The sequence below is a fragment of the Erigeron canadensis genome, chromosome 1 (genome assembly GCF_010389155.1).
Source record: "Erigeron canadensis isolate Cc75 chromosome 1, C_canadensis_v1, whole genome shotgun sequence".
Classification (NCBI taxonomy): Eukaryota; Viridiplantae; Streptophyta; class Magnoliopsida; order Asterales; family Asteraceae; genus Erigeron; species Erigeron canadensis.
Window position 1 is genome coordinate 552,200 of NC_057761.1, and position 23,053 is coordinate 575,252.

At 34.0% G+C, this 23,053-nt stretch overlaps 6 protein-coding genes and 1 pseudogene across 6 annotated transcripts; 2 read left to right on the forward strand and 5 right to left on the reverse strand.

Moving 5' to 3' along the window:
• Window positions 1–1,306: 1,306 nt before the first annotated feature.
• On the forward strand, window positions 1,307–4,849 carry LOC122605251 (3-hydroxyisobutyryl-CoA hydrolase-like protein 5). Its single transcript, XM_043778164.1, has 16 exons — window positions 1,307–1,419; window positions 1,509–1,564; window positions 1,648–1,731; window positions 1,805–1,873; window positions 1,957–2,020; window positions 2,116–2,189; window positions 2,778–2,861; window positions 2,954–3,038; window positions 3,186–3,271; window positions 3,366–3,487; window positions 3,569–3,629; window positions 3,711–3,809; window positions 3,899–4,000; window positions 4,086–4,127; window positions 4,337–4,443; window positions 4,553–4,849. The coding sequence occupies exons 2-16, from the start codon at window positions 1,538–1,540 to the stop codon at window positions 4,587–4,589; spliced, it is 1,143 nt and encodes a 380-aa protein (XP_043634099.1). The 5' UTR covers window positions 1,307–1,419; window positions 1,509–1,537; the 3' UTR covers window positions 4,590–4,849.
• Window positions 4,850–5,223: 374 nt separating this feature from the next.
• LOC122586235 lies at window positions 5,224–5,350 on the reverse strand (annotated as a pseudogene).
• Window positions 5,351–7,569: 2,219 nt separating this feature from the next.
• Window positions 7,570–8,052, reverse strand: LOC122580759. The gene has a single exon (XM_043752960.1). It carries the CDS (start codon window positions 8,050–8,052, stop codon window positions 7,570–7,572), a length of 483 nt encoding a protein of 160 aa, XP_043608895.1.
• Window positions 8,053–9,316: 1,264 nt separating this feature from the next.
• Window positions 9,317–11,016, forward strand: LOC122585615. Its single transcript, XM_043757737.1, has 2 exons — window positions 9,317–10,031; window positions 10,367–11,016. Exons 1-2 carry the CDS (start codon window positions 9,397–9,399, stop codon window positions 10,650–10,652), a joined length of 921 nt encoding a protein of 306 aa, XP_043613672.1. The 5' UTR covers window positions 9,317–9,396; the 3' UTR covers window positions 10,653–11,016.
• A 73-nt stretch (window positions 11,017–11,089) lies between these two features.
• Window positions 11,090–13,287, reverse strand: LOC122585614 (probable serine/threonine-protein kinase PBL28). Its single transcript, XM_043757736.1, has 8 exons — window positions 13,279–13,287; window positions 13,053–13,137; window positions 12,779–12,975; window positions 12,423–12,621; window positions 11,916–12,079; window positions 11,745–11,849; window positions 11,489–11,611; window positions 11,090–11,412 (listed from the first exon to the last, which is right to left on the reverse strand). The coding sequence occupies exons 2-8, from the start codon at window positions 13,120–13,122 to the stop codon at window positions 11,176–11,178; spliced, it is 1,095 nt and encodes a 364-aa protein (XP_043613671.1). The 5' UTR covers window positions 13,123–13,137; window positions 13,279–13,287; the 3' UTR covers window positions 11,090–11,175.
• A 1,452-nt stretch (window positions 13,288–14,739) lies between these two features.
• Window positions 14,740–16,535, reverse strand: LOC122584735 (PR5-like receptor kinase). Its single transcript, XM_043756789.1, has 3 exons — window positions 16,452–16,535; window positions 16,283–16,318; window positions 14,740–16,101 (listed from the first exon to the last, which is right to left on the reverse strand). The coding sequence occupies exon 3, from the start codon at window positions 16,062–16,064 to the stop codon at window positions 15,087–15,089; it is 978 nt and encodes a 325-aa protein (XP_043612724.1). The 5' UTR covers window positions 16,065–16,101; window positions 16,283–16,318; window positions 16,452–16,535; the 3' UTR covers window positions 14,740–15,086.
• Window positions 16,536–18,668: 2,133 nt separating this feature from the next.
• On the reverse strand, window positions 18,669–22,693 carry LOC122584668 (WAT1-related protein At1g70260). The gene is made up of 7 exons (XM_043756713.1): window positions 22,364–22,693; window positions 22,030–22,074; window positions 21,464–21,580; window positions 19,749–19,995; window positions 19,487–19,645; window positions 19,081–19,232; window positions 18,669–18,982 (listed from the first exon to the last, which is right to left on the reverse strand). Exons 1-7 carry the CDS (start codon window positions 22,567–22,569, stop codon window positions 18,838–18,840), a joined length of 1,071 nt encoding a protein of 356 aa, XP_043612648.1. The 5' UTR covers window positions 22,570–22,693; the 3' UTR covers window positions 18,669–18,837.
• Between the last annotated feature and the right edge of the window lie 360 nt (window positions 22,694–23,053).

The following is a 23,053-nucleotide window of genomic DNA, read 5'->3' on the forward strand; positions in this document are numbered from 1 at the left end:
AACACATGGTAAATCCAAGGATCAAGATAAAGAGAAGCACTAAACCGAGTATCTCCATTCTTAGGCACACGATAATTAAAACCTTAATACTTCGTATCATAGTTTACTTCTTAGGATCGATTATAAAGAAGGTGGGTAGCACATTATTCCTATAGGTTTTAAATACCAATGTTATATGGGCGAGTTCAAAAGATCTGGTCATTGTTTGCAATGGCGGCACTAAAGTTAGCCTCAGATTGTAAAATGTTTTCTGGACAGGCCTGTGAAATGGATCCCATATTATTTCGTGATTGTGATGAGTCGGTGTGAAATTCTGGCAATCATTGTGCATCGTGAAGGAGCTGTCAATGACGGCCATGATGATGTAGCATCAAGCGAATCCAAGAAACCAACAGACACCGCTGACCAATTGAGTAAAAAAGTTCAAATCCAAACATTGGCTTTGAAAACCGACACTACTCAAAGTCATGTAAAGCAAAACCAATGCATCACATGAGTCAAGAGCAATTGGCATAAACATAACCTGAAAAGGTAAATACAGCAATTGCCTCCCAATTCTGCTGAAGATGCATTGTTGATGTGTAACTGAGTGCCTGACAGGGAGATTTTAATGCATGAATGCTATTTCTGAGCTTTGCATTTTCTTCTTTCATTTGCAAGCTTGGTGAAATGTATAGAGTCACGCATCCAGTTGTGTTTGTATAACCAACTCTATCATCATGTAAATTTTTGGGTAATTATCATGCAACTTTGATGCTTCTAAATTTAACATCTTACTTCTATGTTTTATTTGGGTGGATGCTCCGTCTTACTCCAAAAACTAGTATGAGGATTAGTTTATAAAATAAAATGGCTTGTGATGTGAAATTGTGAATTGTTGAATCATAGTGAGAGCAGTTTAATGGATTAGTTTATATTGTTTGCTTTAAAAAAACTTAAGCAATGATATTATTTTTTGAATAATTTTTAGAGTTATATATAAAATTATCTTATAAAAGTAAAGTGAGTATTACATATAACATTATTTGAGGTTCAAATGATCAATTTACCAATCAAAATGTATGTAAAAACAAATTTGTCACTTAAATTGAGACAAAAGTCCAATCTCATTTCCAATTCGGTACCGAAACAGAATCAAAAACTTGGAGAAATTATGTTAATCTCTACCCATTTTTTTGTATGAAAAAGACATGATCATTTCCTAGTGAAAAAATTGAAGAAAAGTAAAAAGAAATACGAGTAAATACGTAGCCCTGAATATTCACATGGTGGTATTATCCTTACCTACCTCTTCCACCATTAAAGATGGTGATTTCAAGTCAATTACTACCTAACACAAACTACTTTTCAAATTAAAAAAAAATCTTTTTTATACAGTTGGGCTTCAGCTTCAGCTTGCTTTCTTTCTGATATCACCAAGTAATCAGTTTTAGCTCATCAAGATTCCATCTTTTTTCTTACTTTAGCAACTGGGTATTCTAATTTTTTTGTTATGTTTATTTTATTAGAAAATCCCAATATCCCATAACCTAAAAAAATGGCAATGAACCCAGCAGAAGAAGAGGTAATTTTTAATATCTATTGGTTTAAGTTATTACTTATTGCATTGTATGTATGTTTGACTTAAGAAATTTTAATCATATTTAGGTTGTTCTTACTGAAGACAAAGGTCATGTTAGATTGATCACTTTGAATCAGCCAAGAAAACTAAATGTCATTTCTGCCAAAGTGGTAAAACTCTCACCTTTGTGTCTGCAATTGTGTTTTTAGATCATTAGACATTTGTTAATTTGTTGATCATTAGGTTTATCTGTTGGCACAAAATCTTGAAAAATGGGAAAAAGATGAAGATGTAAAGCTAGTGATTATTAAGGTTTTAATCCATATCCCAATTCAACTTCTATCTGTCAGTAGTGAACTTTTTTATGTGTAACGCCTCGTTTTATATTCGTTTAGGGCGCTGGTCGTGCATTTTCTGCTGGTGGGGATCTGAAAATGTTCTATGACGGCAGGACGTCAAGTAATCTTATTGTTCTTGCTTAGCATTGTATTCCCTCTTTTTCTTTTCGAGCGTTTTCTGGTCATTACAATCTAAAAGTTTGTCTTTCATGTCAGAGGATTCATGTCTTGAAGTGGTATATAGGTTTTATTGGCTCTGCTATCACAATTTTACCTACAAGAAACCGCAGGTGCTTTTTTGTTACTAATTAGCATACAAACCATGTTATTCAGTTTCCACGTCGCACACAAACAATTTGTAAAAAAGTGAAATTAAAAACAACACGAGTTTAGGAATTAGCAATTTTTCCCAATAGTACCATGTATGATATTTTTATAGACTACGAAATAAAGCATTTGAATCCTAGTTTATATCAATAGCTTATCGTATTACGAGCATACATATGTTCTCCGTTGATAAAGAACACAAGTAGCAACTAGCTAGCGTCCAGCAAGATAAGTAGCTTGCTAGAATTGGGAAGCAGTAACTAGAAAATTAACAAAACTAGGAAACTAATTAAGCAGAAATCAATATATCCTGATGATAAATGTGTGATGATGATATATAACGTGCAATAAGTAATAACTACTATGATATGTAACAACTGTGTAATAATAGGACTTTAGCCAAATGAACATAGTCTGCTTTTGACATTTTTAGTTTTTGCAACAAAAGTTAGTTTAGAACGAAAAGCCAGATATGCTGGTTTAAAAAGTTAGCAAATGTGATATGTAAATTCTTAGTGGAAAGAGAGCTTCAAAAGGAACTTTTCTTCCAGGTTGCACTTGTTCATGGAATTTCAATGGGTGGAGGTGCATCACTTATGGTTCCAATGAAGTTTTCAGTTGTCACTGAAAAAACTGTGAGTTTTAGAATATCATTTGACATATGTATGTGTTTATGTCGTGTTCGTTAGGCATGCCAAATTAGTTTGTTCTTCAATCTTTATTTTAGATATTCGCTATGCCTGAAGCAAGTATTGGGTATCACACTGATTGTGGTTTCTCGTACATCCTTTCTCATCTTCCAGGCCGTTTGGGTACACATTTTCAACCCATCTTACAATTTAGTTGAATTTCTTAACAGCCCTGTTGATACAAGCAAAGTATAAACTAAAAAAAGGGGCTTATATAAAGAAATGTCTGACTAGAAAATGATAATAAATTTTGTTGGTATTTTTATTTAGGTGAATACTTTGCCTTGACCGGGGCACGGTTGAGTGGTGAGGAACTGGTTGCTGCTGGGTTAGCCACACATTTGGTTCCTTTGGATGTAAGTTTGCATTTAACATTAGTTTCAAAGATTCTTTTGCTCTAATTGTTATAATTGTTAGGTTAGTGAGTAAAATATTTCTATTTGTTTTCAGAAATTGTCGGCACTAGAGAACCATTTGGTAAGTTTGGACTCAGGTGACGAGAACATAGTGAAAGCTGCTATTGAAGAATTCTCTTTAGATATCCAGATTAGTGAAGAAAGCATCTTAAACAAGTACTCATCCTAAGTTAAGAATCAAAAGTTTCAATCTTTGGAAAATCTACATAAAAACTAATATTCTTTAGGAAATTTCAGGCGTGCGGTAATTGATGAGTGTTTTTCAAAGGAATCTGTGGAGCAGATCCTGGAATCATTTGTAAGTTTCCTTTGTGGCAGATAAAGAAGAAATTTTTATTCTTCTTGTGTCTGTGCTGAGTAAAAATGTGTTTGTACACAGGAAGCCGAGTCAAGAAAGGAAGGAAATGCATGGATTGCACCAGTTCTTAAGGGCTTAAAAAGATCATCTCCTACTGGTTTAAAGATTAATCTGAAATCGGTAATTTTTGAAGTCCAAAACATCAAACCACAAACTCGTAGTTTAAGATCATTTGATAGCGCCTATGTGCGGCTCTCTTTACATGGCAGGTTCGTGACGGGAGGAAGCAAACACTATCAGAGTGCCTAAAGAAAGAATTTAGACTCACAATAAATATACTCAGAAGGGTGATATCTGGTGATGTTTATGAGGTATTCAGTTAACAACGACTAATTAGTAAAATATGAATGTTCACAAAACTGAAAGGAATGTTTCCTTTTTTTGGGCAACGAATAGGGTATTCGAGCTCTTACCATAGATAAAGATAACTCTCCAAAGGTAATTTTCTTATCTTCTATCTATTACTCTTTACATTGTCCATTTATATTTAAACAAACAAACTTTACAGTCTGTGAGAACTGTAATCCATGCTGTTATGGTTTGATTTACAGTTCAAATCAAACTCTATATCCAAGAAAATTGACACATTAGCTACCAACAGTTATTTAGTTGGCATAAACTCTTTTAATGATTTGTTAAATTTACAGTGGGATCCTTTAACTCTTGGTGAAGTCGATAGCCAAAGATTGGATCTTATCTTTCAGCCATTTGAAGAGGCTTTAGAGCTCAACATTCCTGAAAACGATGAATATAGGTTGGCATCTATGTGTGTATATTCTTGAATCTATAACTAAAATTTTTCATAATCGTTTAGACTTTAGAGGCTGAATATGCCTACATTTTGTATTCGAATTTTTTTACAGGTGGAGCGGCAAGTATGAGGATTCGGTTTATGCTTGATGGGAAGATCGGCTCCTCTTTTCAGGCCAGCCCCCGGCTATCTTTGTGTGTTTTATCTAGTTATTTTTGAACGGCAAAACTATCTTTGTGTATTTACTAGAAAAAATATGAATATAAGATTATTAGAAGGGAACTTCAGGTGGCATGTGAGTGATGGAAAGTTAATGTTGTCATTGGACAATGGAGACTATTTTTGTTCTTATGAATCAACTACAACTATGAATTGGTTTATGATTTAATAATATCAATAAGTTATTTCACATTGCAACTACAAAGGTTTTATTTTTATTTTTTAGTTGTATTTTAACTCGATTTGAAGATAGATTGGATTTACAAAAGTGTTCAGCTCACAAACATTATGTATATGACGAAATAAACATTAACCATTATTATTTGTAACAAAAATCATATTTATTCAGAGAATAAAGAAAACAAGATATAATACTTAATCGGACAACAACTTCTACACAAAACGAAAATTGGAATTGGAAAATGCAGATGGGAAGGGGCGGTGAAAAAAAGATTGAACTCACTTGCTCGTGTATGGCTGATAGTACTCTTGTTGAAACATCATACAATTCAGCTGGATCGAGATAAAACAGAAGTATTATCAGCCATACATGAGAGAGCGGGTTCGGAGAGCCCATGATTTGCAGCGAAGACAAATTATGACGTAGGCACCCCTCCTAAAGTGCAATGGAGGTCACCAACCTAAGGCATGGACCTTCTTGATCATCCATTGACCCTGTCAAGGTAAGTAAGTAATCCCAAGGCCTCCTCCCCTTTTTATACAACACATCCCAGCCCCATAATATATCTCCTCCACAATGTGGGACTTTCTGGGTCCAATTCCAAAAGCTAGAAATTACCTAAGCTACATACATTTTACAAAACATTACTATATTAGTAAACTTTATTTTTACTCGTGATAAATAATAATTGCACCATGTAAAATCTTGGACAATAAAACAAAGCTGAAAAGGTGAAAAAAGATCCAAGTGAAACCATAAGTTTACATGGATGATTGGAAAAATGGAGGTCAACGATTTGGTGAATCAGGTTCGTAAATGAGTCAAATGACAACTGTTAACTAACAATCTAAAAGACTAAAACAGATTTCGTTTACAATAACCAAATTGAGCATGTGCTGCTTAAGTATGATGTGAAATTGTGAATACATTTCAGCCAAACAGAAGGGTCATGGGCTGTTTGGTTTTTACTTTTACTCTTTAACTTGGAGATAAAATCACACGGATACGAAGATGAAACAAGTTTCCAACCAAATAACCTTCCGTTTACAAAAATTTAATCGAATCTTTGCAGAATACTTGCAGAAATGATATAACATTAACGACCACACACGAAACTTCAAGTAGATAGTAATATTAACACAAATAGTTTTTGACCAATGGTGTTCGAAGCAAAGCTGCAAAGTGTTTTAGAAAGTAGCTAGTCATCCCACGATTAGGATAGCACATTGGGCTTTCAAACAATTCCTCCAAACTACAATTGGGAAGTGCAGATAGATAGAGCATCCAAAAAAATATGTGCTAAAGCATGGAAAGGCATATGAAGTTATGCATGTTATAAACATCTTTCACCTTTTTTGGATGTAAAAACATATGAAGATTTATATTCATTTTTAATCGAAAAAATATTTTCCTTATGAATCTTAAACTAAGAGGAGTGGGAAGAAGGGTAAGAAAGGGCGACTTGTGCCATGTGGCATGGAGGGTAAAAAGAGTTGCCCCTCAAAAAAAGGTGGAAATGGGTGGGTTTTTAAGTAAGGGGCGACTTGTGCCATGTGGCACTTTTAATGATTGGTTTTAATGATTGATTTTATTTTTGTTTTAATTTTTTATGATTTTCATATTATTATAAAAATAACAAAATTTCTATAAATAGTAAAATAAAATACTAACCATTAAAATTAAAATCCAACACATACAAATTAAAACATAAAAACTACACATCAAACACATAAAAAAATTTATTCGATACACAAACACAAATAAATAACTAATAACTAATCATCATCGCTAAAGTAGTCATCGACTTCCAGTGGCACGTATGGTGGATGATTTCTCCTCTTGTTTTCCCAAAGATGATCTACCAAATCCGCTAAGAGCATGTTGTGGGTTTGGCTATTTCGTACGGCTTGTGAATTCGTGATCCGTTGCTCCATTGAAGTTTGTTGTTCCCAATACGCCGGGTCTAGTGTCGGGTCTTCATCGTTGAAGTCTTGACAAAAAGCTTTATCTTCATCCTCCAATATCATGTTGTGTAAAGTGATACACGCGTATATCACGTCATGCATCCTCTGCTTGTTCCAAAACCGTGAGGGAAAACTAACAACTTTACAACGCTTTTTAAGAACCCCGAATGCTTTCTCGATATCCTTTCGCGCCGATTCTTGTTTTTTCTTAAAGTATTTTCTCTTTTCGTCAATCGGGTCAGTAAAAGTCTTCACAAAGGTGGAATACTCAGGGTAGATGCCATCTGTCAAGTAGTATCCGGCTTTGTAGTAGTTGTTGTTTGCATAAAAACCCGCTGCAAATTAAACAAAAGCTAATATTAGTTAACAAAAGCATATATAATATATTACTACATATTATATACTTATACGTTAAGTACGTAATTAACCTGTAGGTGCCAAGCCAGATATAATTTTTTCCAAGACTGGGGACGCCTCAAACACGTTGATGTCATTGTTGGACCCCTGCTGACCAAAATATGCATTCCAAATCCACAAGTATTTGATATATAACTATATAAATAATATGTACGTTACTAAATATTATATACCTAACTAAATAATATGTAACTATATATAATGTACGTAAGTATTTGATATATAACTATATAAATATAACTATAAAATGTAAAATTAACTATATAATAATATATACGTAAGTAAATATTATATACCTAACTAAATAATATGTAACTATAATAATGTAAGTAAGTAAATAAGATATAACTATATATAAAATGTACGTTTACAAAAATAAATTAGCGACTCCCGGGAAGTCCTAGCCGACATCTCCAAATGCTCGTCAAACAAGTCGACGCTACACCCATATGCTAATTGACGAAGCGCGGAGGTAGTCTTGTGTATCGGCATGAAACCCAGCTTCCCACGAGCATCCATTCTTTGTTGAAAATATGGATACCTTTCTTTCAAATCATTTGTAATTCTCAAAAATAGCCGCTTGCTCATACGATAGCGCCGTCTAAAATCTCTCGCGCCAAATACGGGTCGCTCGGCAAAGTAAAGGTGGACCAATCGCACGTATGCCTCTTCACGTCGACGTTCCAGAACCGTTCTTCTTCTAGGCGAAAGTTGATCTTCCTCGTCTTCCGCGGCTTGAATCATAGTAGTAACCGTCAAAGCAACGGTACTAAGAATAGCGTCGTCGAGATCGATTGAATCATCGGATGAAGAGGGTGATGGAGGATCCATATCCGTAATATATGTATATATTTATGTAAAAATGAAAGAAGATTTATGTGTGTGTGTGATGGTGTTTTGTATATACGTATATGTTTTGTTAAAAATGGAAGAAGATGAAGATATATATAGGAAAGGGGAAAATTAAAAAAAATAAAAAAAATAATTAGCCATTAATGGCATTGGAAAGGGGGAAAAATTCTTGAAGTTTGGAGTGGTCAAAGGTGGAACGGGCGAGGGGAAGAAGTCGGGCAAAAGGGAAGTCGGTGGACGGGGGTGGTGTGGGGGGCGACGTCGAGCGAAATGGGGCGAGGGTCGGGCAAAAAGCTAGCCACTCCGTTTAGTCTTAGTAACTATTCATGTCTCCAACAAATGGATTGGAGCATTTTGCAGTGATCCACTATTTATTAAATAGTGAATCAATTTTATGTAACTTCGTGCTTTCTTTTTATAGCTAGTTTCAGTTTGGGTGTGTTTTTACTTAATGTTTTGTACAATTAGTTATACCTAATTTTGGATTTTAGCTTTTCTATATATGGAGTGGTTTTTTTCCTTGCTTTTAGGTATGTTTATAATAAGGGATTTGCTAACTAATGGCTCTAATGCACTAGTTAACAAACATTTAATGAACTCATTATTTTCTTATTAATCAAAGAATATATTTAATGTGTATTAATTCAATCAAACAATTTCTATTTTTAAATGAATAACTATTACATATTTTATATTTTAGGAAAATTAGACTTCATTAGACACTAGTTAGCAAATCCCCTTATACATGAGGTCTTGCTTAAGCCTTGGGGAAGATATAAGGAAGTTCCTTTATGAGGTCTTGGCTTGGGTATACCCATGTTCAAGTCTGAGGGGGCAGAGTTTACCCCTATTGATAGTCGTGCTTTCGGGCTGATTAATAGGGGGTTTCCCCCCATCGGGTATTTGAAATAGGCATTTCTACTTCGAGGGAGCTCTCTAGCGTGGATCCGATTACTTTTAATTTGTTGTTGCCTTGTATAATTAATCATATGTACTTTTTTTTAGTTTTCACTTCTCTTTGCAAGACTCTTTTCGTGGGTTTTCGATTTTGTTTCTCTTCCATTCTTTTTTCTTTGTATTTTTTTAAACTTTTACAACTAGTGTAATACCATTGGTGTGTAGGTGATTATTCTATGTTGACAATTTGCTAGGCCGGATTCTATTTTTAATGCCATTTCCATAAGGCAAAAAAAAAAAAAAAAAAAAAAAAAACAAAATAAAAATTCTCAATACAAACTCATAAACAAAATTATCCAAAAAAAAAGAAAAAAGAAAACAGAAAACAAAATAACCAATCAGACTCCTACACATTCTCCTGTTTCCATGGCCGCCGCAATCTCTCTATCTTCCTCCGCTGCCATCCACCATCTCCATCACCAATCACCACCGTATTTCAAAACCCACATCATAAACCCCAAATTCCCACCTCGTTTCAATCGCACCATCACTTGCTCATCTCAATCTTCACCATCATCATCATCTCCAACTCTTCAAGAAAACCCATTTCCATCTGGGAAATTCCTTACAGACCCAGATCTCCAAAAGCTTCAATTCCTTCAAAGTTACAAACTTTTTCATAAATTACCATCTGGGTCTATGCTTTTAATCCGTGTGATGCAAGAACAAGAAATGGACATGACAGTTGAGTTGTTGGCTGAATCTTTTGCAGAATCCATGATGTTGCCTAAAGCTTATGTAAAGCTTTTGGCTTTTTTGGTGAAACAATACTTGGTTGAAAGAAGAGCTTTGATGCCTCATGCTGTAACTTTGATTGCTTTTCATAGAACTGAAATAGATACTGATGATGATCAAGGGGGTAAATTGGAAGATATACAATTAGCAGGGACTGTTGAAGTAAGTTTTGATCAGTTTGGGGCTAATGCTTCACCTCCAACTCCCATTCCCCCAAAAAATGCACCTTATATTTGTAACATGACAGTCAAGAAGTCCTTAAGAAGGTAATTTCCATGAATATATTTTTTCACGCAACACTTATTGGTTACAATATTCTGTGCTTTTCGTTATTCGTGGCTTAGTTTATTTATTCATAATTCTGTATATGCACTAAGCTTAGTTTGTTAAGTAATAACCGTTGAAGGATTATATCTAAGCATCAATTATTAGGTTTGTCGGTTTTCTTGCCTTGTTGAATACTTGATTATCTGATATTAGGGAACTGCTGGTTCTGTGTTGCTATCAAGATTATATAAATTCGTTGGATTTTAACTAGTAAGAAGACTATTTAAAGATGTATGTTTGGATGGATGACTGATTTAAGTTTGGTGACTTACAGGCAGGGAATCGGTTGGCAGCTTTTGAAGGCAAGTGAGGAACTCATTTCTCAAATGAGTTCGGTTAGAGAGGTTTACTTGCACTGTAGAATGATTGATTCTGCTCCGTTCAATATGTATTCCAGAGCAGGATACTCGGTCTTCAAAACTGATAACATCTTGATCCTTCTAACTCTACAAAGACGCAAACATTTAATGTGTAAACAACTTCCTCCCGCCTCAAACATCATTACGGAGACAAATACATCGTATGCCGATGACAGTAATTTTGCACCAATAGATGTCTAAAAGTCTTACAAGTTCTACTCTAGTATATGTGTCATTGTCGATGAAGGGATTTTTGAACTTCTGTTCATTCTGCTTTGAAGTAGTCTGCCACAGTTGACTCCTAAAAAAGTTAGTTTGGCTCACTCTTGCTGTACAAACTTTTCAAACAGATGCATCTCAAAGATCAAATGTATGGGTCCTTGCTATGTCGCTACAGCTATCCTGAAGACATAGCCATGAGGTATGACGTCTAAAGCTCTACGAATACTGTATCATAGTAACACATGTATTTTTTGCGTTCTTTGCCTCTGAATGTATATATTTTACACATAAAAAAATAATTATATTATGCAAACTGACATACGAAAGTACATTTACTCGAAAAGGATCACATGTCATATTCTTGCATTCTTTTTTGTTTACAGTTGGTTTTTTAAGTTCCTTAGAAAAACACCAAATTTCCAATAGTATTATGCTATACATGTTTATAAGAACAAAAAATAATTATTCTGGAAATATAAAGGAAAACAAATCTATCAAATTTTCATAACATTCTAAATGCGTGCATTGCCATGCCCAAGCCTTTAGTGTTTGTATAGATGATTATCTGGAGTTCTTTCACACATTCTTCCATTGATGGCCTTTCGTTACTGTCAACACGCACACATCGTGACGCCAAGTTTGCATACATTGCTACTGACTCAATTGTGTATGAGCTTCGGCTCATTTCTGGATCTATGACCTTTCTCAACCTCTTCTTGTCATTCAATATATGCCTAACCTGAATCATTCAAAAACATTCATGGTAGTATCTTGACTAGACCATTAAAAGGGCAGCAATAGTATAATCACAATACCTGCAGTACAAGATTTTGATCGTTGGGTCCTTGGTTGAGGTCCACGGCTCTACGCCCAGTCATAAGCTCAAGCAGAACGACACCAAATGCATAAACATCACTTTGTAAGGTGAGTTTTCCCGTCTGTTAGCAAAGTAAATTTTTGACTTTGTTATTGGTCTTCATAATATTCGTAAAAATGTCATTATAATTTGAGATCATGATCTTTTGAGATCATTATCTTGATTATTACAGCACAAATAGAATTGCTTCTTACCGATGTATACTCAGGGTCAAAGTAGCCAAAAGTACCTAGCACCCTCGCTGTCACTTGAGTTTCTTGACCCTCTGGCATTAACTTTGCTAGACCAAAATCTGATATCTGTGGATACCATTTTATTACTAAACCTTAGAAATCGAATATCAAAGAAAGTTAGATAGTATATACCTTGGCTTCGTAGTCATCGCCCAGAAGAATATTGGTAGATTTGAAGTCTCTATGTACAACAGGAATTCCAACAGCAGAACTTGAATGTAAATAAGCAAGTCCTCTTGCTGCTCCAATTGCCACTTTAAGCCTCACAGGCCAATCCATCTTCTTTTCCCCAATTCCTGTAACCACTTTTGTTAGTAACAATATGAAGGAAAGTCTCAACTCAAGTGTTTATTGGCTTATTTAAACCTGCAATACGCTTCTTATCACCTTATTTTCTTATTACCCTTAATTAGCTGTTTCTAAGCAGCCTTTGAAGGCGAGACTTTCTACAAGTGTTTATCAAAGCTACAAGATTTAAGCACTTGTAAACAAGCTAACAAAATAATTATTGGTTGCAGAGCTAAACATAAGAATTCATTTAATTGTAGCACACATACAGAGTCTAAAGAACTGTTATTTTCAAAAGGTAAATTATTCGATCAAATAACCCAATAAATAAAACATATCAAGAAATGATACCGTTTAAATGATCTTGTAGATTTCCTTTGTGCATGTACTCATAAACTAGAAACCTTTGCTTCCCATCTGCACAATACCCTATCAAAGAAACAAGGTTTGGATGATCCAATCTGCTCAAAATATCAACCTCAACACGAAACTCACGCTCCCCTTCTGCTGCTTTGAATGGCGGTAACTCCATTTTCTTGATCGCCACAACCTTCCAATACAAAATTTCAAGATTCTTATTTTTCACTCAAAATTCTATTTCCCCCCTAATTTGATCCATTTCCTTTTTTACCAAGTTAAATTTTTATCAAGTTATTCGTTTTTGCTTTTGGAAATTTACACAAGATTATTAATTTCTGAAAACTTACCTCACCAGACTGCAGCTTCCCTTTGTAAACTCTGCCAAATCCTCCTTTTCCCAGCAGATTTTCTTCACTGAAAGAACAAGTAGCCTCCTCCATTTCCTTCAGTGTATAAACTGATGATCCATGACTCCTTTTGGGAGGCGGGTTTTGGACCTTTTGATCATTTTCAAGTTTCCAATATTCCGCAGGTCTATAAAGCCCTGAAAGTTCATCATTCACTGTTACAAAATTCAAGAAATGTTGGGTGAGAACTTGCAGACACTTATAGGAAACTTACATGGATCAAGATGATCATCCGACTTGCTTCTTCTTCGCTTATTCCAAGCTGACACTAACCCAAATGGCATGATTATGTTTAGCAACTGAAACACATCTAATATATGTTAGTTCCAAAGAAACATACAGATAAAAGTATTAACTTGGTATGTGATAGCATAAGAAGATGAATGAGTAGAAGAAACGTATTCAGAGTACGTATAAAGCAAGAGTAGGTTAACAACAACCTTCTGTGAGATTTTTCACTTGAAGTATAAGAAATAGCAATGAACAGGAAACTATATTTATATTTATACAATATATATTTATTAAGAAAAGAATATAAGTTCATGGAGTAATGAATTTCTTACCTATGGAAGGTTGTTTGGTTGGTGATGGTAGTCTTTGAAAATGAAAGAAGAACTGATATTTCCCTCCAACCTCAACCCTTTTAGCCACACCTGTAATTGCTTCATCTACCCTAATGTACAACTTTCACTGCATAGGGTACACATCATTGTGGCATTATTGTTCAAGATATGACAGTTTTAGCATGAAGAAAGTATTTTTGTAAGTTTCGAATTTGATGGTAGGAATGGAGAGTGTTGTGGTTGTGAAGTCTTTTTCGTGGGTTTCTTTAATCATTTTCCTCCCTAATACTCTTGATTAACCTCTCGTTAACTTCGTTTACCAATTGATTATGTTTTTGGAATGATACCGTTAAATGGTTGACTACATTTACTTCATTAACATTTTATACAAGTGTTTGATATGACATCACATTTACCTGTTGCATTAAGCGATTTGCTGGTAAAATTTCATCTTATAACTTCATACATACTTAAAGAATAAAGTTCAATATTCTAATATATAAATGTTGAATTATTCTGTGTCATAATGTTCGAATAATGTTTAATGAACTATTTGAAGACAACAAAAACAGAACATTGTTTATTTTAATCATTATTATAAAATCATATAAATCTGGTATTTCAAACTAAATATAACAGAGTAGAATTATTAGAAACAAGGATGTATGCTGTATGTTTTTTTTTGTTTGTTAAAATAACATATCATACTTTGGTTTGTGATGTCATTAATCATGATACTTTATTAGGAGTCCCACCAAGGTGTGATTTGGATGCATTTATAATAATACGGACTATTTTAGAAAATATTAGTTTGCTAACCAAAAGTCCAAGCAAAAAAGTTTGCTGTCTAAAAAAAAAGTAACAATAGGTGTCCGTTCTAAAATTGGAAAGAATTACGAGTATGCTTTTATCAAATACAGCGTAAAAGCCAACACAGTTAAATTCGTTTGTATTAAATTTTAGATGTAAAATGTCTAAATACAAATTCTTTCTTTCTTAGGACCAAAATGCTGATTTTGCTTCAGTTAGAAGCAAAAACTATTTTATGATGTTTGAAACCAGTGGGCAGTGGGTTGTCCTTGTCTTGTTTGTTTGAAGAAAAGCACAACAATCTCTTGCTAAATTAATAAGTAGCAGCCAAATAGTCAAGTGAAAGGCTTCAACTGCAAAACTTGTGCAATCACATATGCACTATACAAGTTTTTGACAAACATCTTATGTGTGATCACACAAATAAAGGTTGTATGAATCGGGACAAACATGGTGATGCAGTTTCGTATGCAATAAAATCGCTCAAACACTAAGGATAAATCAAAGACGATTAATCAAACTCAAAAGTTCTAAGAACACAAGTTATTTAACTAGAACAAATCAATCGACAATCCAATAACCAAAACCCCTATATATAGATCCTAGAAGTCTAGAACCACTAAAATAGGTAATGAAATAAATGGATAAAAAGGAACCAAATAAAGTACCAATAAAATTAATAAATAACTTGGAATATTAAATCATAGATAATGACCCCTATACTTGTTTTCCATTTGGTCTTCTCACCGGTCGGGTCACGGGTCAAGTTACCAGGCCTGCATCACATTTTCGTGAATTCATCCTTTACAATTTTAACCTAGAAAACTGATTACACTGTGATCATATTATAGATAGAAACCATAAAATTATTCTATTCAGGAGTGCAAAGCTAATCTTGGACTGGAAAACAAGAAAGGTTTTGGAGGAATTTCTAAGGACTTTAAACTCCCTTCTAACATTTCCAGCACCTTACTCATTGATGGTCTGCTTGAAGGATCACTTTGTATGCACCATAAACTTACAATAATCATCTTCATTACTCGTTCTTTAACCTCATCTAGCACACCACTTAATCCAAGATTTTTGTTTGACACCAATTGTTTATATATCCAATGGGGGAAGTCGGTGGCATCATCATCATCATCATGAACCACAACATTCCTCCGGCCTCCAACGATTTCCAACACCATCATCCCGTAGCTGTACACGTCTGACTTGTGAGATACCCCTCCAAAGTTTCTAGAAAATACTTCTGGTGCAATATACCCTGGTGTCCCCCTCATACCTGACATAGATACGACACTTCTTTTCTCAGGACATAGCTTAGCGAGCCCAAAATCAGATATCTTAGGACATAGATCTTGATCTAAAAGAATATTATGGGGTTTTATGTCAAAATGCAGAATTTGAGTGTTACAACCACGATGCAAGTACTCTAGTCCTCTACCGATCCCGACTGCAATTTCATACAACTTTTCCCATTCTAGTTGCCTACCTATTACAGAACTTTGATTATAAATAAATTTCTCGAGGGATCCATTAGGCATATACTCATAAATCAGAGCTCTGTGACGACCCTCAAAACAGAATCCCAATAGATTTACTATGTTAACATGAGAAGTCTTGCTAATGCTTGCGAGCTCATTAACTAAATCTTCCCCGTTACCTTTTAGTTCATTCAAAACTTTGACAGCTACACCGTTACCACTTGGTAATTCCCCTTGATACACGGAACCATAACCTCCTTCGCCGATTTTGACTTTGAAAGAGTTGGTCATCTTTCTCACACTCGAATAAGAGTACCTTTTTGGAGCAAGAGCTTCATGATTTTTAATAAAGGCTTCCAGATCCATATAATTCTCAGTTTTAGACCATGAAAAGATCTTGAATCTGAGGCCAATGACCAGTAAGATTAATATAATAATAATACCAATGCCAATAGTTGCTGCATGCAATGAAAGACAGATTAAAAAGCTTTGTAGTTTAGTTTCCAGATAGTTCACACATAATTATGGGCAGATATGACTATACGAGTAATTCTCAATTATCACAGAAATAAAGATGGTTTTACCTAGTGCAGATATTATCACCGTGTTTGTTGGATTTTCTGCGAAAGAACTTGATATTAGCTCTAAATTTCAATAATATACGGAAACAGGATGAAGAGATGTTGTGCATTACATATCATATTCCAATGAAATTTTGCTTAGTAATTAAAAGACCAAGAATATATAACCAACCTTTCTTCTTTTTAAGGTTGTTGTGTTTGCACAAAAACTCTTGGTTCTCATTTGAGCACCGCCCTCCTCTTTGACGACATTCCTGGCAGTCATCGGATATTTGCAGTACAAGGTTAAGCTCATAGTTTAATAGTGAAAACAGATTGTTGAAGTTTGTATCTTTCGGTAGAGTAGATAGAGGATTTCCCGGCAGAAGAACCACAGAGCATGAAGTTGGTATGTTGGTGTTTTCCGAAATATACACACTTGAATAGGTGTAATAATAGTTATAATTATCACAAACAACGAAAGCATAATATTCCCCTTGGGGCCTAAAATACTGCTCTACTTGTTCAATGAGGCCCGGACTCTTTGCACATCTTAACACGGTGAGGGTCGTGGTAGGATAGGTAGGATAGATGTAATAGAGAGAAGGTGAACTGGAGGGAAATCTGTACATCAAGGAGTCACAACGATTATTACGTATCTGATCTAAAAAATAGGTGTCTCGAACTTGAATAACGACGCTACTGCCTTGCATTAAGACCCGGTCAAGATCATAGAATGGGTAGTTATCCTGCAATTTGATCTTTGGAACTGCACCATTACAATTCACCTCACACAATCCGCATGCCGAATTGTTAGCAGTATAGAATGGAAAGGTCAAGGGGCCAAGGGATGGACAGGAAAATGAAGTCGGACAAATTGGCCGTGAACGGTTTCCTTCATCTTCCGAGGAAGTAGGCAGGACGAGGCCACATAATAGAATAAGTAAGATCAGAACAACATTCGAGCTTGCCATTCGTCAGTAATACGAGTTACCAATCGGGGCTGCCCAAGGCGTGTATAAAAAAAAAAAAAAAAAATTCAGGTTGTGCAAAAAACTCAAAATATCGTTGTTTAAATTTCAAGAATGGTGGCTGGTTACAATGAGGAAATATCCATATTCCATGAGAAGACCAATATAACATTGACTTCTTTCATCATATATTGAAGCATCCATTATATATATATGGGTGCCATTTAATTTGTACCTTTCATTTCAAATCAGTATTCAAAGATAATTTAATTTTTCAACTCTTGCCGCAACGTGTGGGTTGAAAAATCCTCGTTGAGATTAATTACTGTTCATCGTTCTCTAGTCAAGGACAAGTGAGAGAGGCAGTACTTTTTTAGAGACATCTATATCTTCCACCAACTAATTTTCTCTATAAATATAATAACTGTAACTAAATATATTTTATCCTTTAACTTTTCACTAAACTTATTGGTACGTGTTACATTCTCCACTCGATCGTCTTATGTTGTGTGCTTGACTGAATGACTGTAATTTACCATAAAATGAAACCAAAAATAATAATAGTAATAATTCTACGAGTCTACGACAGAAAGTGGTATTGTTGTGGTGACGCATCTAGCCGGTGTTTATAATTAGTTGTTTGATATTAGGATTGGGTAGAGGTAAGACTGTCTACAGCTTACCTCCCCCATACCCTGCGCAGGGATTGAGTCCTGTTGTTGTTGTTGTATATTAAGATCAAGATTATATATTCTAAAGAAATCAAACAAAAGAGTCTTATGCTTAAGGGTAACCTAAACAGGATTTGTTCTCCACTACAACAACAACGACAATCATAAATCGTACGAGTAATATTTATTCATCATGTTGTTAGCAAACTTTTAAAAATGAATTGCTATTTGGGCAAAAAGAAAAATTGGGCCAAACTAATGTTGATCCATTTGAAAATGGACTAATATGGGCAGTGGCCCAATATATTCACCTCATTCACTAATAATATACCTAAAGAGGTGGGCAAAAAACTGGTTTTTCAAAACTGGGACAGAAAAAATCAAAAACCGAACCCGGTCACCTTTGATTTTCGGCTTCAAAGCTTTTTCACTGAAATTCAAACCAGGGAAGGTTTGACAAAACGGTTTGGATTTTGGAAAAACCGACGGTTTGAAATCAGTTTCGGTTTTCGGGTTGAGACTAGTTTAAGATCAGACTGGGTTCAGTTTTTAGGCGAAAAAAAGGAAAAACCGGTAAATCTTTGACATAAACCGGTTTCAAACCGGTTCGGGTTTGGCAAAACCCGGTTTATAATCCCGTCCGGGTTCGGGTGGGATCGGTATCTGCTTTTGGGCATGACTATATATATACCATTAGTAAATAATTTTTTATTAATAATATAGTAAATAATTTGTTTAAAATCTAATAAAATAAAAGTAACAAACGTATTTATAAAGAAAAAGTATAGTAATATATAGTAATGTACATATATACAGTAGAATAAAATTTTACTATGCACATTTTGCTCATCACACGGCTTCTAATACACAGCCTCGTGCTACTTAATAATAATATTAATATACAAATATCATGATCTGATGAAGTTTCCTACGAGTATTATACTTGTTCGTCTTGCAGAAGAGGGGTGGTTCTCTCGGCCGATATATCGGCCTCCACTTTGCCTCTCCTACTTTCATCCTCTCTGATTTGACCCCACATCATTGTGTAGTATCCAATCGCGGTCACTGCTGCCGCCATCAAGCTGGACACATTCACATTTCGAAGATCATCGTTAGGTAATCTCCCTTCAATATATAACCAAAACTACATACGTATAAGATCGATGTAGCAGTTACGTACCTTCCGTAATGAAAGGTCTCAGCAAAGAAGATGCTACCGAATATCCCAGCAATCGGAACCCCGAGAGGCTTGAACATTGTCACGTAAAATTGACTTTTTCTCCGTATGCACCACATATGTACATGGCTTTTAATTAAACTTCCGAATATCGCCTGCACGTTTTATAAAATTTCATTCATTAGTACTATTGTTACCATTATTATGGTTTTATAGTCCGTCCTATTATATATAATAATAATAATAATAAGGGAAATGCTAAACGCAACCTTAACGTGTATATAAAAAATTAAAGTAAATACGCTGTAGAAATTTTGTTATCGATCTTGTACTAATTAAAGTAATTAATAGTATATTGTAGTAACTTAATTGTATATTAAAGTATAATTAAATGTTAAGGTTGGCTCACAGTTAAGACAATGACAAGGAGTCCCATGTCAAATTGCAACCTCCAAGCAATCGGGTCTCTTTCAATGATTATTGCAACCAAAGCAGATTGACATGTCCCAAATAAGCTATAACTAGATGCCACTGTCATCACTTCTGGACATTTTTCAACAGTTCCCACCTAGACGTCCCGAAAATATATATCAATATAAACAAGTGTGTTATAAATTAGTTAAAGACAGACACGTCGCTAATTAATGACTGTCACGGATTTAATTAAAAACCTGAATGATGTTCCATATGGAGTAAGCCAGGGAGGCTGCTGCAAAAAGAGCGCAACCAAGTACCCAATGTTCGTTTGTGGACAAGAATACAAAAAGTCTAGGAGTAGCCGCGGATAGAAGATGGCTCGAAGGGTCCTTAACCACCGGACCCCTGTAGAGAACCAGCAACATAGCTCCTGTGATCGATATCAACGTTCCCACCAACTTTGTTCGACTACTTGAGCTTCCCAAATCAATGTTTGTCCTTCTATAAATTAATTAATCAGGACATATTAAGATATCACTATAAGTAAACATTAAATAGATCCGGAAACCATAAATAATACTCTATCAAAGTAATAAAGTATTGTAGTGACGAATAAATTGTGTATTTCATCGACTAATTATATATGAAATAAAAATTAGTCTAAAATTTTTTTTAAAATTATAAAAAGATAGCCATGTGTTATCTATTAATTCTGTTTTATAATCTTTTCTCTCATGAGGATTTTTGAGCTATTAATTTAATAGAACTAATCATTTCTCATTATATATTGTTTAGATATTTTTAATGGTATTATGACGACCCAAATAATTTAGTTCAGCCTACCCAAAAGGGTTGTTTAATTTTAACTTTTCAAATTTGTCCTTTAATTTGTGATACTTTGATTCATGACCATATGATGGGCCAGACAAAATTGACGTCAATTTTGGTATCCAGGGTGCGTTAGGAACCACGAGTTCTGAATCTAGGTTCCTGGTATTCTGTTTCCTCCAATCATTTTTATATCTAAATTAACAAACACCATAAATATAATTTGACTTATTAGCTATCATCATCTTCATCTTATGTGTAACCTATAGTATAGTATCTTTGTATATTTTACGAGTATACTACTACAGTATCTTTATTATTTTATCATATATAGAAGAATCTTCATTTCAGTATATGGAAACATATGCACGCATACTCACATTATTAAATGAGTATTGTATATCAACAATTAATATATTTTTATAAAATGTAAAAAAGTTTCTAACATATATAAATGTAAAAATATTTTATGATTATTAAAATTTTTTTTTTTTGAACAACATTATATTAAAATAAAAAGGTCATTAGCGAAACACTAGAGAACCAAAGAAGTACAAGTAAATAACAAATATCAAAATAATACCGAAGTATACAATATCTATATTAAAATTTCGTTTTGACGTGAATATCCTTTTTCTTATGTGAATATCTCTTGATACAGTTTTAGATGCGAAAGATTAAATAATTTTTTTAAGTTATATTTAAAATAGACACATATCTTGTCATGAACATATATTATAGTTACATAAATTAAATTAGGAAAAAGAAGGAAAAGAAAAAACATAGAAGTTGTTGATAGTTTACACTTTTCTTTATTGTATGATAATGGTGTACGTGAAATCCTAAGTTATTTACAACTTTACTAAATAATTTGAAACCAACGATCCCACTAACATATAGTTAAAAGGAGATGATAAATGTATCATAAATTTTGATTTATTTATCACACCGGATAACTTTTGTAGTAGATTGTAAGTAAGTGTGTTCGTTATATATTAGATTTATGAAGTTGTATGGTAGGAGTATCATCTCCCGCTGATATCATAAATGTTTTTGCATGTGTCACCGTATATATATATATACATAATAATAATGATAGAGATCGATGGAGAAGATGATCGGAATTATTAAGGAAGTGAACCTGCAAAGAACCGCAAGAATGAAGGAAATAGAAGGGATCAAGCAGCCCATTCCAATAGCAACGATCGGGGAACTATAACTTAATCCAACAAATGCAAGATTTTGTGCCATTGTCACCCTACGTACAACAAATTAACTTTTATTATTATTATATAATTAAATCTAGCTAGCAGCTTGAATCATAAATAGAGTAGTATTTACTACTTTTTAAGATCTCAAAAAATCTTACTTTGTATGCATATATCAATGATGAGGTCTTGGTAATGATATACAGTATGGGTTGTTATATACATGCATAAACAATTGTACTTTTTACTATAAAATTAGGTTCATTTTTGATATTAATGCATGTGGTTAAGATTATTCGTGTATATATATAGAAAGTATCATTTACAATGTATTGTACAATGAAGTGAACTGGTATTATAAAAAATATATATATGAACACTATGGTAAGTTATAAAGTAAGAAATTATTTCGGGTTTCAACTGTTTTATCATATATAGGCTTTCTTACGTACTTACAAGGAGATCAGAAGAAGAAAAAAATGAAAAAGATGTAGAATACCCTATGAAACCAAGAAGAAGAAATTCGGGTATAAGCTCGCCTCTCCTACAAGTGAAATTAAAAAATATAGATCATAGTCAGAAAAACATGTAAAAAAAATTAAACATGTATATAGTTGTATTGTAATCAATTAAGCTACTATAATTAAATTCTTCATGCATCATCATATCCTTTGAAAATATATATTGTTCATGCTAGCTATGATCATGATTCGCATTCATTCATATCATCTGGCATGTTGAATATGTTGATTTTGTTCAATTAGTTGAGTCCAATGATGTATCTTAGTAGAACTAAATAGAGAGCGAGCTAGAATTGAAAGATCGAAGCGAACTTGTTTTTACGAACGATGAAGGTGTTGAAAGGAAGAAGAAAGATGGAAGATAAGGCGTTGGTGTAGACGACAAACACGAAGGGACTTAGCCCTTTCGACAAGACGGTGCTAGCCAAGATGGTCAATCCAATGGTGCAAACCTCCATTAGAACCATTAACATGCATGGGACTACCTCACCTAGCACCACACTACTCTTGGTCTCCATATGTACTAGCTTAATTAATTAGCTGGTGGCTTCCTTGGATATATCTCTATATAGACTAATAGATAGATATAGTCAAGAATTTTGTTGCAAATTGAGGCCCATTTAAAGGGGAGTGTTTCTATATATCAAAGTTCAAAATTAAATGGTGAATAACCCTTGAGGAAATGGTGAAGCTACTCTTGTTGGTTTTGTAGCGACTCGAGTGACCCAATCACATTAAGGGAGGGCATTCCATGCCACTTCTCAATTATTATTATTTTATTTTTCCATTTTTACTTATTAATGGTCCCACGTCGATTTAATGGCAATAGTATTAGTATAATTTTTTCCATTGCATTTTAATTATTAAATAAATGGATATATATTGATCAGCATTTAGGTATCGTAAGAACGTGTAACTTCTCATTTTATTAATTTGATTTGCTACTAGATTTTGAACCGTGTCAAATACACGAGATATTTAAGAAATTTTTAATATAAGATA

Bases quoted from the DNA above. Each gene is read 5' to 3' on its own strand.
- LOC122605251 (XM_043778164.1), top strand. From the start codon at position 1,538: ATGGCAATGAACCCAGCAGAAGAAGAG. The intron at 1,732-1,804 runs GTAAAACTCTCA...GTTGATCATTAG, and splicing joins ATGTCATTTCTGCCAAAGTG to GTTTATCTGTTGGCACAAAA. The intron at 4,128-4,336 runs GTAATTTTCTTA...TTAAATTTACAG, and splicing joins ATAAAGATAACTCTCCAAAG to TGGGATCCTTTAACTCTTGG.
- LOC122585614 (XM_043757736.1), bottom strand. From the start codon at position 13,122: ATGCCATTTGGGTTAGTGTCAGCTTGGAATAAGCGAAGAAGAAGCAAG. The intron at 12,976-13,052 runs GTAAGTTTCCTA...ATGAACTTTCAG, and splicing joins GGATGATCATCTTGATCCAT to GGCTTTATAGACCTGCGGAA. The intron at 12,622-12,778 runs GTAAGTTTTCAG...TTGTATTGGAAG, and splicing joins GGAAGCTGCAGTCTGGTGAG to GTTGTGGCGATCAAGAAAAT.
- LOC122585615 (XM_043757737.1), top strand. From the start codon at position 9,397: ATGGCCGCCGCAATCTCTCTATCTTCCTCCGCTGCCATCCACCATCTC. The intron at 10,032-10,366 runs GTAATTTCCATG...GGTGACTTACAG, and splicing joins GTCAAGAAGTCCTTAAGAAG to GCAGGGAATCGGTTGGCAGC.
- LOC122584668 (XM_043756713.1), bottom strand. From the start codon at position 22,569: ATGGAGACCAAGAGTAGTGTGGTGCTAGGTGAGGTAGTCCCATGCATG. The intron at 19,233-19,486 runs GTGAGCCAACCT...TAAAACGTGCAG, and splicing joins TCCTTGTCATTGTCTTAACT to GCGATATTCGGAAGTTTAAT. The intron at 18,983-19,080 runs GTACGTAACTGC...GAATGTGTCCAG, and splicing joins GAGACCTTTCATTACGGAAG to CTTGATGGCGGCAGCAGTGA.
- LOC122580759 (XM_043752960.1), bottom strand. From the start codon at position 8,052: ATGGATCCTCCATCACCCTCTTCATCCGATGATTCAATCGATCTCGAC.
- LOC122584735 (XM_043756789.1), bottom strand. From the start codon at position 16,064: ATGGATCTGGAAGCCTTTATTAAAAATCATGAAGCTCTTGCTCCAAAA.